Source organism: Phalacrocorax carbo, chromosome 6 (assembly GCF_963921805.1).
Source record: "Phalacrocorax carbo chromosome 6, bPhaCar2.1, whole genome shotgun sequence".
Taxonomy (NCBI): Eukaryota; Metazoa; Chordata; class Aves; order Suliformes; family Phalacrocoracidae; genus Phalacrocorax; species Phalacrocorax carbo.
Genome location: NC_087518.1, coordinates 32,357,891 through 32,376,258, shown reverse-complemented (window position 1 = coordinate 32,376,258; position 18,368 = coordinate 32,357,891). Strand labels below are relative to the sequence as shown.

The window sequence follows — 18,368 nt, the reverse complement described above, 5'->3', positions numbered from 1 at the left end:
GTTAAATAATTCCTTATGAAATCATACGTAGTCATGACACAGAGTTGCAGTAGTCCCAACTCATTGCTGAATCTCTAATACATTAGAAGGCTTTGCTGATTTGAAAAGTCTTAACCAACTTTTTAAAGCTATCTCCCACTTAATATATCAGATCACAACAGTACTTTTCCCTTCTGTGCTTCACAAAATAATCCAATATTACTGACAGTATTTTATTTTAAATACTGGAAGTAGAGGAAAAACACAAAATCCAAATATCTGATGCATCCACTCATGGCAGGCCCATAAACACCGTACTAATCTTACAATTATAGTAAATCCCACCAGCCTGAAAGTCAGTATTTAAATACAGACATGAGGTAGTGTTATCAGTAATGCTGTTAAAAATCAGTAAATACATATCAGTATAGAAATACTGTTAACAGAACTCAATAACTTCACTATAAACACTGTTCAAGCTGTTGTCTTGCTAGGTCTTCACCTTTCAGACCAAACCAGCTACCACCCTTGTCCTCCACTTCAAGCCGACATGGGGGGGTTTGGAGCCAAATCCTTAACTCCCCAGTTTCAGCCTAATTCACTGCTTATAGCCCACCTTTTGGCACACTAGCTTGACAGCTTGTTTGCCCTGCCTCCTAAATACCCCTATATAAAAGGAAGAATTGATTTTCAGGCAAACTTAAAAAAACAAAATGAACCAACTAAATCTGAATCAATGCACCTTACTTAAAGGTTCCTACAGAGAAACAGAGGCTGAAAATGGGAACAAGTTCCCTGTAATTTTATATAGAAAGTCAGCAGGGAACAGTGGTGCCCTGAAGAATAAAGCTAATCTGTACAACAGTAAGTCTAGATATCCACTGAGTGAGCACAGAATAAAGATGGAGGCAATAAAAATTCACACGCAGCAGGGGGAATTCCAGCCAAGAGCCACGAAAATCTCAGCACAGACTGAAGCGCGCTCTGTTTAAAATCCAAGAGAAAATACATGCCTTTATCCGCCAGCCAGTTCAATTTAGATGCTACTTTTCTGAACATTAGCTCAACATCCTCATATTAACATGATCTCTAACCAATACTGGATGATTTAATCTCAGCTTATCCTGCACTTTTCCTAAAGGAAGGTCCTAAACTGGTTCACACTAACATTACAGTAAAAGGGACTTGTATAGTGGAAGAAGCTGAGAGACATAAAAGCTATGTTCTGGTGGAGCTACTGGCTCCTAAGCTAGGCATAAAAGTCTGCAAGAAGGGGAGCACAATACGCAACAGGTGACTCATTATTTTCTAGAAGTGTCTAAGATTTTAGTACCTAATATTCTCAGATCATTGATTCTTAACCATTCATCTGCTTAAAAGGTTATATCAGCAGGCAGCTTGTCCATAAAAGAAAGTACAGTTACTTATACTTCTGTGACTTATGCTTTGTCTGTAGCTGTGAGGACAACATATCAAAGAACCAGTTACTACAGTTGAGTAAGTGTTCTTCCTTCAAGTGGCTGTCTGCACCAATTTAATCTATCAGCAGTCATTCTGGTGCCACAATGCAGGCGAGTAAAAAGTGACTACAAAAATAATCAGAAGTTCTGTTCAGCACAGTTTACATCTGACCTGCACCATGGAAAAGTAAGAGAATCTGTGGGCTGAACACCACATTGTCCTAAACACTTTTATATAGGATACCACCAGACAGATCATGAAGTATCCCAGGCAAAACTGGAGTCACCAGTCGGAGCAACCTGGCCAGATGGAGCCTGCTGTTATGGTAGCAGTTTGCAAAATCCCAAAACAAAGCTTATCGTTGGAAGAAACAAATGTCAATATTTTTAGCAATTTCTACATCCACACTACAGTGAAAAGCTCAATGATTTATTTCATCCAAATAAAAACACAGCTGCACTCTCTGTAAGGCAATAAACAAAGTCACTTAGAATGAACAAGTAACATGGTTTGGGGATGAAGAGACAGAATCAGATGTCAGAATTCAGAGACAACTTTAAGCAGGTATTTTGGGTAAGATGTCCCAGCTGACTGTCTTTGAGGAAGACTGTTTACAGTAGAATATCTTATCTTACAGCAAGATCTTAAAGTACTGTAATCCTTTTAGCAGGTGAAATGACAGTTAGAAAGGTAGGTTTCAAGTATAATGATTTCTCAGGAAAGGGAATCCAGTATCCTGGGCTGCTGTGAAGACAAGACAGAGTTTCTTGAGCCATCTATCACCACGGAGCACAAATGAGAGAATGGTATGAATAGGAAGTGAATAACTGATGCTACCACCAGGTGCACTCACATCAAACTAAGGCACAGAATGCATTATACTAAGCAAATTTAATTGTCCAGTATGTCAGTTCCCAGACTGTTTCTAAGAAGGCCTGATCCAGACCCGTCCAGAGTTCTCCTATTTGTTTCTATAAGTTGGCCTACTGATGCATTTTGTAATAATTCTGACTCAAAGGGATCTTCGGAGGTCATCTGGTCCAACATTCTAGTCAAAACAAACATAACTTGGTGACCAGATTGCTGAGGGCCTCATCTAGTCATGTTCTTCAAGGAGGCAGAGCCTACAGTCTCTGAGCATCCTGTTACTGTGTTTCACAACTTGCAAGTGACAAAAGTTTTCCTTGCACATAACTGGAATTTTCCTTAACGCTACATGGGGCAGTCTGTCCTGCAAAATGGTGCGGTAATTCTTCTTTACCATAGTCACCCAGCCAACACTGAAGTTATTAGGGACACTCAGAATCTTATTTATTTCCTTATTACTGCATAGATTTAGCTTTATTGTAACAAGAAGTGCAACGTTAATATGACTAGAGCTCCACTTGATTGAGGCCTACGCGATAGAAACCCACATAATTAGAATCCCTAACAATACTGTATTATTAAGTAATTTAATATTTAAAGTAGGCCAATACATTAAAATTTTACCTGAAATTATATTTTGATGACAGCTATATTAGCTTTGCTAAGGAAGTTATATTTAAAACATTGTACTAAGTACTCTACAGAAAGATTTTAAAAGCTAGTGCTTCTTTTTAGAAATGCAAAATAATCTAGAGCAAAAGAGCCAAAAAGTCATCTTTCAGAAAGAGATAATCCCTGTTACAGTATTGGTAGAGTTACAAAAATTAAATGAATTTGGGGGATTCATAAACAAAAAGTTTCATTAAAAAAGTTTAATACAGAAATTTCCAATTACACTTTTAAAAGCGATGTTATTTTGGAAAAAGTGAGCCAAACATCACAGCTATTGATTTAACATTTATATTGATGCCTACACAGGTTTTAAAAAATTGTAATAGAAACCTGGAAAAGGTTGAATTTTAGCCTTTGACTAGTTCTCTAACATCTATATAGATCATCTCTAACAGGATATTTTTAGTTTCTAAAAAAATCTAGGAGATTTTTTGCACAACAAAAGTTCTGATACTAACAAAACCACCTTTTCTGAAAAGCAGAAGAATATACATTACACCCCTTCCTCCAAAACAAAAGAAAGGTGAAAGGAACTGTTTAACTTAAGTTAGATGTCTAGCCAAATTCTGTTTCAACATTAAGTATGCTATTTGACTGCCACCTCAACTGGAAATATTTCATTCATTCAGTACATTAAAAATATCACCTTCTTAAATTCTTCTCAAGTATGTACTCAATATTTGAGTTTTTCCAACGACCTCAAACAGGTCTTCAGGTTAAGCTTAATAACAAATCATAGGTGGTGTAAGTCCTTTCTATTAAGTAATGATCTACACAAGTTTTGGCTTTATGACACAAACCACTATCTTCCTAGTTTTCTTTACCGCTAATAAAATTTAAATTTTCTTGTACAGGATTAGAAAAAATCAGAGTAATGTTTATCTTTACTACTTAACATGAAGGCTTTTTCCTATCTTAGGAATAACAGCAATTGGCAATTTTAATTTTTTTTTTTGCGAACTGTGTTCATGATTATCTGAGAAGTTTCAGGACTGTTTACACAGAGCTCTAGTACTGCAGCTGAATACAGACATGAATTTTCTGTTTGCATTTGTAGATGTGCATATACATATGTCTACCCTATGGCCACACAAACAGTGCCAGGCTAGGTTCCCAGTTATGTGGTAGGGAATGCCTATACCATTGCATACCCATTACCCCCTGGTCACGGCATCCACTCATTGCTGAAAGTCTGAGGATATTGAACATTTAACACAGGCTTCCTTTATCCAGAAGTTAGTCCCCAAAGTTATACAGGTGTTAATATAAACAAACCAACCCCAAAGAGTTTAAAAAGTATTCAGACCAAAAATTCTTTCCCCTTCTCAAATCTGTAACTGACACTCTCTTGGCTCCAGTTACGCAGTGTTTCCAGAGCTCTAGTCACTATAGCTGGTGACTGACCTAATAGAGCTTGAAATTCGAACGCTGAAACACAAAAAATTGGTCAAGAGGCCTGAACATCAATTGCTGTAGCACAACACAGCCCAGCTAACATGACGGAGATGGACTCCATGCCCTAAAAGTTATGGTCTGCCTTGTTCAGTCTAGGACCATACTGAAAATCCTCATATATATTTAACTCATTTATTAGCATTTAACTATTGTACAGTAAAGTTTAAATAGCTCAACTTCAGCTTGCTAGTTAGCCAAGTAAGAATGTTGTGAAGACTGGCAAATGACTCAAGCAATGTGATGCCAGAAAATTGACACAAACTGTTAATACCATCACTGATAACGGGTTTCATAATGAAAAACTAACAAAAGCAAATAACCAAATGGATAAAGATGGGACATAAAGAGGGGGTTTGTACAACTGCATTAATTGCAAAACACAGAGCGCATGCCTTGGACCAAACAACACTAATAAGGATAGGGGAAGAAATGGGGTGCCATAGAACTCCTGTATATCCCTTCTCTCAAATCCAGACACCTACATATGCATTTTTAACTTAAAGTATTATACAGCCTTTATATTAACCCTATAACTAATAAAGTAGTAGTTTACAATAGCAAAACTGGGTATAGACATTTAGGGCAAGAGACAGGCATCTATACACTCATTTAAATGAAATACTGAAAACAAACAAACCATATTCCTTCTGCCTGAAACCTTACCCGAACTTTGATCTTCTGATGCAGGTGGCTGATGACTCAGAGTCTTAAACACCTGAACAATATACTACAGGGTAAGGAATCAAACAAACATTGGCTGTGTAGAGTTCTTCCCTACTGTATAGGCTGCCAAAAACCTGGAAGTAAATACATACACTGTATACCTACACCTATACTTCATTTATTTAAAGAGAAATATAATCCCTTGTAGAATTCAAGTACTTCAAGATGGTGACTTAACATTTCAATGAATTCCTCTATTAATATTCTTGTATGCATTTTATGCCAGTTTAGGTTTGAAAATGTACTGTTCTTACAAATGCACTTTCTCACATTAATTCACACTGATTTGAAATACCTTTCTTTGACTCTGCAGCATTAATTTCTCTGATTGCATTAGAATAAAGGCTCAAGTTATCCTCAAGTGATTAGAACAGACAAATGAAAGCAAATGTTTAAGAGCCTTAGTTTTTCCAAAGCTTTTACCCATATCATTGTAGATTAGGAAAAATAAGTTGAAAAAAAGAAATAGTTTGACAAAGAAAACACTTCAAAGTTAGAACTGACTTTGCATCCAACACTGCTACAAACACAATCCATAAATGTGTTTTCTTTGAATTTTTAAATACCTAAAATTACATTCTCAATTTCAGCCAAGTATTTCTGCGTTCATACCTTGACATCTATTCTTCAGTGGTATACAGGTGGGACTGCACCCTTAAAAAAAGAAAATAAAGGCCTCCTAAGCAAAATTACCTTGCATCCCATACATTAGGTGCTGTAAGAGAAGAAAAGCCACACAGAAGCAATATATGAAGAGAGGGGTGTATTTTACCCTGTTCCTTTACCTCTACATAATTGTTTGGACAACTAGCCATCGTAAACAAATTCAGCTTCAGAAGAGAAATTCAGTAAAGCAGCTGAGCCAAATCATAAGAAATGGTGGAAATCTAAAACTCCTGAGAACATTTATGAAGTGAGCTGAACATCGCTACAAAAATACTTGAGAGTACACTTAAGCAAGGAACAAGTCCTTAAAAAGTACAAGAAAATCAGGAAATATCAGAAAATCATGTATTCTTAAAGAAATTCTTATGAATAAAAGGAAGTTTCATGCTATTTCTGAGTGGAGCCATGATCTAGTAAAAGCATCCTAATTTAATCCTGCTTTTAGGTGAGGAGGTGACAGCAGGCAAATACATGCAGGAGAACATCTGGCAAGAGTATGCAGATGGTTCCTTCAACCCAGCCAAGAGCAATGCTTAGACCTCAGAAGGGCAAGCTCACTCTTTTGAAAGAGTGTATACAGTGACCTCATCAAAACAGAGGGATCACAGAACAAAACTATCTTGTAGCTTTAAGGCTTACTGATAGCAAATAGTGGGGGTTTTCAATGAATTTTCACTGCAAAGTAAAAGCATCTACCTCAATTTACTAAAAGCAGATATTCTGGATTGCCAGCATAAACCAGACATTTCCAGCAGTATTCATCTGTCTGTGTTTTCACGTGTTATGTCAAAAGTCCCTTTGCAGTCAACATAAATAAAGTGGGGCTTTAAGGACACAAGTCATAGCCTCTTTTTAGCCACCAATCTAGGAATGAGATGAATCATATCCCTTAAGATCTTAATTCTCTATGTGATTATCAAGAGCTCCAAATGACTAAGATGCAGCTAAGTTATGAATGTCTAAAACTTAGAAGAGACCATTTCCTCTTGTTACATTCCTGAATTCAAGAGAATATTTCACTTCTCATATTGTATATATAACTGGTCAAGTGTTTAATTCCTTCCAATTAGGAGAGCCTTGGCACTGTTGGAAAAAGATTTCTCACTTTCGTTCAGATAACAAGCACCCATGTTACGAAGTAAAATGGCATTAGAACCAGATGCACATCTCCCCTACTCTAGCATAATATACGACCTCCTGCTGAACATGATCTCATAGTTTTAGGAACAAGAACTGTTTTGACCCAAGGATGAGAAATTAATGCAAACCAGGGCTTTTTTTTTTAATTCTAGGTTTTTGCAGAGTGAGTTGAAGGTACACAATCAGCCTCCAGACCCTGAAATTAAGAAAATAATCTGATAAAGATCTCTGACCACAGCTGTCATATTACAGATATGCCTATTTTCAGGAAATCCCATACCTGGGTCGCTTTCTGCATTGCTGCTGCTTTAGGAATCATTCAGTGCAAAGAAAAATACCCACTTAGTGTACCTTTCATATCTGAAAGATGAATTACATTGATGCAAAAATTTTAGTATGGCATGCACCATTCTCAGAACGGTGCATCAGCACAACACAATCAAAATTGTCCATCATCACTTGAATGTGTGCTTTTAGTTTAGAGAGACATGCACTGCTGGATTTTCTGCTCAGATTTAGCATGCTTATATGCAGAACAGAATTTCATCCAGCCATGAATCTCAAACCTAGTGACACACTAACTGATCTCTATCACAGATTGATAGCTTCTATCACAGGGGTAGCTGAAGAAATCCAAGTGGAAGAGTCCTGATGTATCTGAAGAAGTTGGTGTGTTCACCCGTGGAAAAAGAAACAAAGACTAATCTGCTGAATCTTCATAACATGCCTATAAATTGCTTTACTGAATTATAAGTGGACTACAGTAATCTGTTAACAGCAAAGGCAACTCAGACACGAGGCCTGACAGAAAAAATTGCACAAACTCACATGCTTTATCGATATAGCTAAAGCACTGTAACAGTACAGTACTGCATGCAAACATCCTGTAAATGTAACTGTTGTTATATTGCTGCTTTCTTGATATTTGATGCAGAGGCAGATTATATCAGATCCTCCAATATGAAAGCATTGGGAAGGTCTGAACCCCTCTCAAAACATGAGTGTGATTTAAAATAGTATTGCAGTTGTCTTTAAGGTCACATTCAAGGTGCTGGCATATCAGAAACACTGTCTCTGTTTTGAAGAGGGATCATTTATCAAAAAAGAAGTCCTATATATGTTTAGATCTAAAAAAAGGTAGTCCTGTTGCTACAGTAACAGGTTTAAATCCACATTTATGGGCAAGGTAAGGAATAACACTCTTTTCAGCACACATATTCAGAAGAAGTTTTCTTGACCGTCGTTTGAAGTTGTGTTGTAGAATACTGTAAACCTCCTCTCTGCTGCAGTGACTGTACTATTTCCAAGTACTGAGTAAACAGGCTACTTCAAACATGATGGAGGAATTTAGCAGCTTCAATCAACTTCCTCAAATCCTGCTGAAGCAGCAGCACAGAATGCCAGAAAACTTACATTTCCAAGAATTCTTCAGTAAAAGATACTGCAAGCCTCCAGCACTTACTTTCTTCCTCCATATGTATTTCTAGCACCTCTACTAATCTTGTGTCATTGAAACTTTCATGATCAAAAAGCACAAAAAATAACAATTATGCTAGACTGTCAAAACAGTGATTAAAGTATCTGAGTATGGGGATGCTGGAGGTGGAGAAGAATTGGGAGAAGGGAAGCTCTAACCACAAATGCTCATCTTAAAATACATAGGGTTGCTATTTTACAAATTATTTATAAAAGTCTTCTAAAGTGGTAATTTTGTTCCAACTTGTAAGGGTGACTGCCTCCCATTGACAAGGTCATGCCTGAGCTACACAAGACAACAGAGTTTAACAATTCAGAGATGAGACAAAGTATGAAAACCCTGTATTCTCCAAAATGTCTAGGTGGTGACTGGTTCTTAATTGTACCTCAAAAAACTGGTTGTCTGCTCTGGCAAACCTTCCCCAATAGGCTCTAGTGGTGGTAAATAAATAATTTACCCTGGAAAAAAAGGATCAACTGCTGAGCAGTTTCTTAGATATTTATATAGAAAACATCAGTAAAAAACTGCACTGAGAAAAGGGTAAAGCTACATCTCAAAGGTGACAGAACTTTGGTTCTCCTGTACTGTACAACCCCTGAGAACGCAAGCTGTCTGTATGCTGATGAGAAGTACCATTCTGGCTGGATGATTTTGAAATGGCAAACTTTGCCACAGGAGAGAACCTGCAGAAAACAGGGACAGGCAATGCACATTTAATAGTGGAAACTGTCTGATATGAACAGGTTCAAACTACTTTGGTCTAAGCCAGTTCCACAGATCTATTTACTAACATAATTTTTCTAAATTACTGCCTCTAAATATTTGACTTTTTCCACATGAAAAATATATTTAATGTTTGCTCAGTATATGGCCTTCTCCTCAAGAGACATGGACAGCTCCTGAAAACAGCATAATACGAAACCACGTGACCATGTTTCTCTCCGCAAAGGCTAAAAAGCAGAATTGTTTTTTGAAATTAAGTTACCCAAAGAAATGTGTAACCCTACAAAAATCTTTTATTACCATAAAAGCATAAAAACTGAAGACTGTTGAATTATATCAAGCTAACAATTTTGAGAAAAAGTACTGTGATAGAGGTTCCTTTTCTCAACCCTTGCTGCAGTCAGGTGGATCTGAGAGGCACTTGCCCTGCCCTCCCTCAACTTTAAGGATGTTTGCTTAACAGGAAAAGAGCAACTGCTGTCACATAAGAAACTCAGGAAGCAGAAGTTTTCAAAAAGAATACCCTAAATATTTGAAGAATAATAACTTGCCAAAATTAAGTAGACTCTGACATTTTGAAGTATCTGAAAGTTAAGTTGCTATTTACTCCTGACAGAAGTCAGGAGTATTTAGAAATTTTGCTCTTAAAGACTGTCAGCAATTTACAGTTCTCAGTGTCAATTTGATATGCATTTTAAATGGAAATCCTGCCACAAGACATTTTTAATTTGGATTTTAATTTTAAAATGGTGCCCTGCACTTCCCTCCACCCCCTTCACGGAAGAGGACGAGTATCAGAGGCTGTATCAATAAAGGGGATTAAAAAAACTGCCGCCTTTATAATTTGTCAGTTCATGCTGTATAAATTACACCACCCTTCATCTATATTTCTCAAATTTATTCTAAAATAGAATTGGTATTTTAGCATAGTACTGCCAACTAATCATGTTAAAATCTTTAAGACCACATACTGCATGGGTACATTTACAGTTCCTACCTATTGAAATTCCACTAGAAAGGGTGGAACTTTCTGCCTGCCCTCGGGATGGGACATGAGGTTCCATGACGCTGTCATCCAGTAGATGCCTTGGTCCTGCGTTGGGGAACGTTGCGCTTTTAAATTCAGCTGTATTCATTTTGTGTATGAAACTAAAAATGAGCAAGGATAAAACTGTTATAACATTATTTTAGATACATTTCAAAAGTTGTTGCTTTAACATCCTAAAGGATTGCATGCAGTGTGTTCCGAATACAAAACTAAATCTTGGCTCAAGTCACAAGCAATTGGGCACAAACTATGACACGTGTAGGAATTGCTAGTCTTAAAACTGCACAGCACTTGAAGCAAAAAGAAAGTCAGGAATACTTTAAAAATTATATTCAGTATCCTAAGATATTTTTGTCTTACTAAAACACACAATTCAACTTTAGAATTGCATTCTAGCTCACTAAAGGTAAACTTACACAATATAAGTCAAGAGATGAATTACTGAACAGCTACAACCTTGCATTTTTAAAAGATGACAAGGGAATTGATGATATAACAATTAAGATATTAATTAGAAGTACACCTATTAGAAAAAACCTGAAGCCATTACTATACAAAGTTTTATGAAAGCCTACAAAGGAGATCTCCCTACAAAAATACCAATAAAGCAATTATTTCAGTTTGAATTTGAAAGAATTACACTGGCATTGAGTTGCTGTAACTGAGAGTTTTGTATTCCACAAGAACCTATTTTGATTAACTCATTGGCTATTCTTATCACCATAACAGCTGCAGTGTCTTCCTATCAACTAATTCTCTTGGGTTGGGACGCTACCATTATAGTTCTGAGCTTGCTCTCTTGCCACAAATTGGTCTCTAAGTGAAGTATTGTGTAGAAATCATGCTACTTTTTAAAAGCAAAGCTTTTGTATTGAAAGATGATACATCACAAAGCTTAGAATTTTCAGGTTAAATAAAATGCTGACTTGTATCCCAGACTGTGACACTTCCTATGTCCATGCTGTATCAGGTTCCTAGGAGAAGGAGGTGTTGGTGGTAGCAAGGCTCCTTCAGCTGCAACATTTTTCCGTCCACTTTGTGGAGATGCTCCAACTTCAGAGCCTGGGAACAAAAAAATGACATTATTCCCGAGTAGCTTTAGAAATACTGTCACAGGGTTACTTCTCAGAAAATTGTTGAGGAGTTGCACAAAACTTCCTAACCCAATTCGTAAGAGATAGCCTGTAATAAAACTCATCGATATACTGATAATTTAAAAAAAAACCCTGTACTTTAGGGTTTTTTACATAGGATTAAAAATAAGCACCATCTAGTTACAAGTATTTGGTAAGCCCTGAAGGTTGCTGCATTAAGCTATATTGGCATTAAACAGGTCCCACTGATTCTATGTTTTAACACTCCTGCCTTCTACCACTTTTGGCATTGATCAAAAATAATGTTCGGTTTTGGAAGCATATTATACCATGACAAGTTTAGATGAAAGCCCTTCTGTCTAGACGCAACAAAGAATGAATATTTAATAGCTCTTCACCCCAGATGACACTGACAAGTTAGTGCCACAATACATACAGGAGCCTAAAAAACTGACTCAATTCCTTGAAAGAATTTCTTTACAGATCACCTTTAGACTTTTTATTACAAATATACAGTGTTTATACTTCACACTTTTTTATTAGCCTCAGGCAAATATTTTCGACATTTGCAACTCAAAAATAATGCATTTGACAACCTCAAGTCTTCTCACATTTATTAAGCATTTACCTACTAAATCTTCTCTGGAAGCAGCAGAATGGGGGGTGCTGGTCCCTGGTTCTATCTTTAATGAAAGTCTGCATTAAAGAAGCATTAAAAATTACTTTAGGAGGAAATAGAACCACATAAAAGTAAGTTTTTGAAAAATTATTTTTTAAAATTTACAACTGAAAGCTGCCTGTTTCTGTAATTGCAAGAAACACTATAAAATTAATACAAACCATGCATAGTTATCTTTAGCACACATTATTTCCAAACTTTTTAAATTTTTTTTTTTCACACGGGAAAAACCCTAGTACTGCAACAGGGCTCAGGATTCAAGAAATTACGTGCTAGGGCATCATGCAATAAATGAGTCTATTGTTTTGGTTCATATAGACCAGGCCAGGTTTGCAATACCATGCTGAAGAAGGACTAGACTCAAGAGCAAAACCTTGGCTACAGCACAGCCCTGCAACCTCCTCGGCATCACGGAGCCTGATACAGCTGGCACAGCCAGCCACAAGCAGCCAAACAGCCGCTAGCTGCTAGCTGCACCCCCTGCGAGCAAAAGCTCAACATAAGCTGTTAACAAGGTGAGGCAGAGTCACACTGTGGAAAGAGCAGGGGAAGAGGCCATTGCTCTGCGTTGGCACCACCCTCCAGGGAAAACATAGCCACACGTACGCCAGGACCTACATGGCCCAGGGACTGCTAGCAGATACATGAAACCCAGCGACGACACCACTACTCTAGCATAAAAAAAAAAGGGAAGAATAAAAAGTATAAAACAGCTCCCCGCACCTTGGTTAAAATATTGATACTTACTACACTTCATATTTTAAATTTTTCTATAAAGTACAGCAGTGTGCCGGGCCAAGCCTTTTGTCTTCACTGGTCTAAAAGCCAAAACCTTCCTTTTGCGTTTTGGAAAATACATTATCAATTTGACTGCATCCATAATTCAAGCTTTTTCTGTAACAGGCACTTTTAATGCCATTTCCAACAGCACCCCAAAGAGGGCAGACTCCAAGAGCAGAGAACTCCAGGAACACCAAACATATCTTGTCCACACACAGTTTGCAGAACTAGAATCTTTGAAATTAGCAGGGTTGGAAAAGCATCTATTCATTTTGGGGAGAAGAAGTTCAAAGTTTGACAGCTCCTCTCCCTCCCATCCCCAGACAGTTTAGTAATGATTCATTACCATTTTTAAAATTTATTTTTTTTAAATAAAATCCTTTAGGAAGAAAAAAACCATGTATCCAAGTTACAATGGCTGTTCTCTTCAACCTTTTTGCAGACATCTTAGGGGATAAAAGGTAATAGTCACATACAGTAAGAATAGTTCTTCAAAATACACTCCTCCATAAAAAATTCACTTTGGAGACATACAAAACCCACAGGTGTAAAAACAGACTTTCTGAATAGCAAACGTTTTCTGCATTTCATGCAATTGTCTCCATTCATTTCCCTGCTATCAAAGCGTGGGTTGTACAGGATGAAGAGACTGTAGCTCCTTCAGCAGTGAAACTCCCCACTATAGTAGCGAGTCCTATCTAACAAAGGCGGAGGAAGGTGGTGCGTTGAATTCATTAAAACAATATGCCACTAAGAAGCAGACGCTGCAGCTGATAAACTTGGGTTTGGGGGTTGGGTGGTGGTTTTTTTTTTTTTTTCCTTCCTTCAGATGTTGACCACAGAGCTTCACCCTCAGTGATAAGCAAGCAACACTTTCAGAATCAGGCCATAGAACATTTCAGCAAAAAGGTAAAGCAGGATGCTTGCATATGAACACGCAGAGAATATTTTACAAATCAAAGATTTTTAACATGTGAAGGAAAGCCAAGTGTCTGAGCTCTTGTTAACTGTTCTTTGACATAAACTGAAGGGTCCCCCTTTGCTGCCTTTTAGTAAATCCAAGTTAGGGCTACTAAATAGTAAACTGTATCTGTTCCTCTAGGGTGCGTACCCCTGTCACCGTTTGAATGTAGCAACCAATTCAACACAACTGAGGTGACAACTTCCCAGACAGGCAGGATGGGAATGGGTGTGGAACCTCCTCAAGGAAGTCAGCCAGTGAACAAAAACTTTCTTCACATGCAACAGGTTTGCTTTAGGTTTTTTCCTATCCTCGGGGCATGTTCCCATATCTTCCCAGAGGTTTCCATGCCCTGGTTTTGCTGGACGCCAAATCACTAAATACAGTAATAGTCTTTTAATTAAGGAAGTAGAAACCTCTGTTCTGGGTGGTATGCTGGGAAGAATAGGCAGGGACACAGATAAACAATATCTTGCCTCTCAAAAACCAAGTGTTTACATTTTACTCACACTGTATAATCTTATCAAAAAGAAAACTATAAAATGAAAGTGAAATATATATTAAAGTGAAAGCCTTAAGTCACCCTCAGCAATAACTTGGGAGTGGATGCACAGATGACCTTGTTCTGATGAAAAATGACATTAGCTATCTCCAGTCCTGGGATCCATTGACTGAGCAGTGTTACATGTGAGCCAGAAGTACAGAGTCTTCATTAGCGAACATTCAAATTGGTCTGCAGATCAACTCAGACCAAACAGACCTGAAAGCTCAGGCTTGACGCAGTCAGGCATCGAAAAGGAAGGAGGGATGCCATCCAGCATGCTGAAAATTGTCTTGAGCACAGGACCCTACTGTAACCTCAGCACTTGCAACTGGTGCATCTGAGACACATAATCCCCTGATGCAAGTGCAATCTTAAAAGTGACAGGCTTTGTGTTATAAAAGTTATTTTGTAATGAGATACACTCAGTTGTAGTATTGCATACTTACTTGTAATTGTCATCTTCTACAAACTTTTGTAGTTCTTCTATGTACTGAACCGAGTTTAGATATTTTTGGACATGAGGCAACAGAGGAATATCTGGAGAACAGATGACATTAATTACCACTGTACCATTAATTGCTAAGCAAAGTTATTTTCCAGAAATTATTTAAACAGAATAAAATCTCTTGCCGTTTTATGTGATATGGAAGTACAAACTACAGTCCCTACTGATGCTGATATTCGTCTTTCATAGCAATTCTCACCCGTTGAGCTGACATTCCCCACACCCATAATACCAGGTATGTATCCCCCTAGAGCAGCTCTGCTTATCACAGCTTGTATCAGGGGAAAATGAGACTGCCCCCTGGTCAAACTGAAGCCCAAAACCGGGAACCTGGAGGGTTGTATCAGACTCCTTCACAGCTTACATTCTTACTATATTGAGCTTTCAGTGAATCACAGAATCCCAGGTTGGAAGGGACCTCAGGGATCATCTAGTCCAACCTTTCTAGGAGGAGCAGAGTCTAGACAAGATGGCCCAGCACCCTGCCCAGGCGACTCTTGAAGGTGTCCAACGTGGCTGAGTCAACCACTTCCCTGAGGAGATTATTCCAATGGTTGACTGTCCTCAGTGTGAAAAATTTCCCTCTCATGTCCAATCGGAATCTCCCCAACTACAACTTGTGTCCATTCCCCCTTGTCCTCTCCATGTGACTCCGTGTAAAAAGGGAGTCTCCATCTTCTTTGTAGCTGCCCCTTAAGTACTGGTACATGGTGATGAGATCCCCTCTGAGCCTCCTCTTCTCAAGGCTGAACAAGCCACAATCCTGTGCTAATTCACATTCCACCATCACAAATACAGCCTTACAACTTTACTAGAACTTGAAGTGGAATATGAGGGAGACCACCTTTGAATAAAAAGTACATTTGATCTATGAACAGAACTGTAAATGCCCAAAAGACAAGTGGAAAATATTTTATTAGCTCCAGTGAAAGTGCTATTCCAAAATCAATCCTATTATGTGTAAAATTTGTAGTCATAAGATTATGAAACACAGGGGTACAAGTTTATAACGTACCAGTAAAACTACTGTTAAGTACAGGGTATTCCTCATTTTTCATCAGAAAATATGTGCTGAAAAAATATGCGATGTAAGAAAAGGGCCATTTTATTCTGTCTCCTCATGCTGATGCTCTGTCATAACCAACGATACCAGAGTAAACTTAGACTTTTGGCTGAGAGGGTGAGGGAGAGTGTTAATGGCATTCAAATGGGTTGGGCCTTACTTACACTGATTGCATTATAGAAGACAAATATCAAAGCTTTTAAAGTTGTTCTCTTTAATACTGCAATATTTATACACTAGCTTACCATATTCACATGACTGCTGTAAGTCTGAAATAATTCGAAGAATGTTGTTCATTAAATTTGTTCTTTGCTCGCTTTCCAGAATGCTCCCTGTTGATGGGTAGGCAGAGTCAATATACGTCAAGTCTGACAGATAAATACCTGAATAAGATTAAAACGAAAAGTTTCTTTCTTTAGTGTCTCCCATTTAGCAGAAAAAACCTCACAAACAGTATTTTGAAGAATTTTTGCTTTCACTGAGTAACATAAATGCAGGTTGATGACAGCATTGCCTCAGAACATTGTTTTGGGTTTACCTTGGAAATCATTTTGACAAGACTTTCAAGAGCCTTCATACCGCAGAGTAAAACAGTAATAATGCTTGGACTTACAGGAAAGTACAGCACCGTGCCACACTTGTCTGGGATCAAATCTGCACTGTCCTCAATTACTTAATCCTTAGTTTCGTCAACCTTACCTCGGCTCTTTTCTCAGATGCTGGGGGTAGGAGTAGAGCTAGGTTTTTGTGTACAAGCTTTTGCTCTCCGTACAAGTCACAGTGGAAGGCAGAGAGGATCCTTCCCCCCTGCATTACACTAGGCACATACTAGGTGGCTTTGTCTTTAACAGTGTTGTTATTTCTAAATCTAGAAGTAATTACAAGGACATGCACAACTACTCATTAACCTAATCTTCTGCTGTACCACCAATTCCCTTGACAAATATAAAGCATACTAAACACACAATGCTAGGACACATGACCAAAATCACTAATGACTTCCTAAAGTCTACTACTACTTTCCTCCAATTTAACAATTGGAAAACACGTATTATCTATAACTCTTCAAACTCAACTTGGAGAAACATGGGAAAATAAACTGGGCAAAGACTGCACTCAGGTTGAAATGTGGTATGAATCCTGCAGTTCATATTAATCGCAACTCCAAAGATCCAAGAGCCTTATAGATAAATCTCCAAGTCTAACTTGCTTTCGTCCTCACCACCACTGTAACCTTACTGGTCTTTCAATCCCTTGATCATGTAGAGAGGAGAATCCTCCTCCTTACATACTATTACTGTAGATAAACCACTTGTTTTAATTCTAAATTCAACTCAATTTCTTGAACTTCACCCAAAGACTAATCATTTTTCTCTCAACTAAATGAAACATATCCTGACCAGCTCTGCTATTAAAAGGAATTGGTCTTCATCCCCTGCATCTTCCACAATATATCTAAACAAAAAAAAAACCAAAACACAAACTTAAATGTTTTTAAGAAACTTATTTCAGTAACAGGAAATTTCTAAAATTACATATTGCTTCACTCTCAGCCTTGTATAACCAGAATCATAACAAGAAGTTTGGCTTTACAGGTGGAAGACTATTAACACAACCTCACAAGAACAGCAGTTGTGTTTGTATAGCACCTAACCAGTACAGTCCTCAAATGTGAGTTGGGAAACTCTGGGCATCACTCCAAAATCAACACATACACACGCGTGTGCGCACACACACAGAAACAAATTAAAATACTTGTGGTTGAAAGGTGACATATAAAAAAATGTATGAAAAGGTATTACACATGACCTGGTATACTACTACATTTCTCAGTTTTCTATTCTGCTTGGATCAGCTATTAAAAAATAAAGAAGATAATCAGAAATATTAGATAGCAAATCATTATAAATATTACTATCTAGACTGCATAAGCTATCCTGAACCTGACTTTGCTAAGTAATGTGCAAACACGCCTTAAAAATCCCAAACCTGCTTGGTCTTCCACAGAAAGTGAATCATGCTTACTAATTATAATTAAGGAAATTCACTATGAACCAACAGTTGCAATATTATGCATGATTTTATAAGCCAATGTATTTGTAAGGTTATCCTTCTGAATGATTTAGTCAATTAAGCACTGATTTTTTTTTCTTTTAGCTAAATCAAGAGCTCTTCTGTAGAGAGCTAGTCTCTAAACTTATTCAAGGAATTTCTATGAAGCCTAAAATAATTTTGAAAGCGTACTCAGGTAATTCTCTTTCAAATGTAACTGTCACATCCTTTGCGAAGAAACTGAAAAGATCAATGAAAGCAAACTGAATGCACTTAGGTGCTGGTTGACTATTGACAGAACTGAAACCAGTATTCTGCATTCCTCACAGGGCATAATGTTACTTCTAACACCAGTCAGATGTTATCAAATATTCTGATACCTACCCAAAACCATCACACACACTGTTTTAACATTTTCCACATGTATCGGAGACTTCATGTGCTTAAAAACTGGAACTGTTTTTTATTAAGTGAACGTC

At 37.6% G+C, this 18,368-nt stretch overlaps 1 protein-coding gene across 9 annotated transcripts in view; it reads right to left on the bottom strand.

Annotated features, from left to right (window-relative positions):
* The window catches only part of RALGPS2 (Ral GEF with PH domain and SH3 binding motif 2), a 157,057-nt gene that overhangs the window by 26,013 nt on the left and 112,676 nt on the right, over nt 1-18,368 (bottom strand). For 7 of the 9 annotated variants that reach the window (XM_064454463.1, XM_064454465.1, XM_064454468.1 and 4 more), the window contains exons 9-14: nt 16,083-16,220; nt 14,716-14,806; nt 11,934-12,001; nt 11,138-11,273; nt 10,161-10,312; nt 5,770-5,811 (exon numbers count right to left, since the gene is read on the bottom strand). In XM_064454463.1, coding sequence (XP_064310533.1) covers nt 5,770-5,811; nt 10,161-10,312; nt 11,138-11,273; nt 11,934-12,001; nt 14,716-14,806; nt 16,083-16,220 — 627 coding nt within the window. The remainder of the gene's footprint in view (nt 1-5,769; nt 5,812-10,160; nt 10,313-11,137; nt 11,274-11,933; nt 12,002-14,715; nt 14,807-16,082; nt 16,221-18,368) is intronic. The other 2 variants (XM_064454466.1, XM_064454464.1) reach the window with 1 other exon arrangement.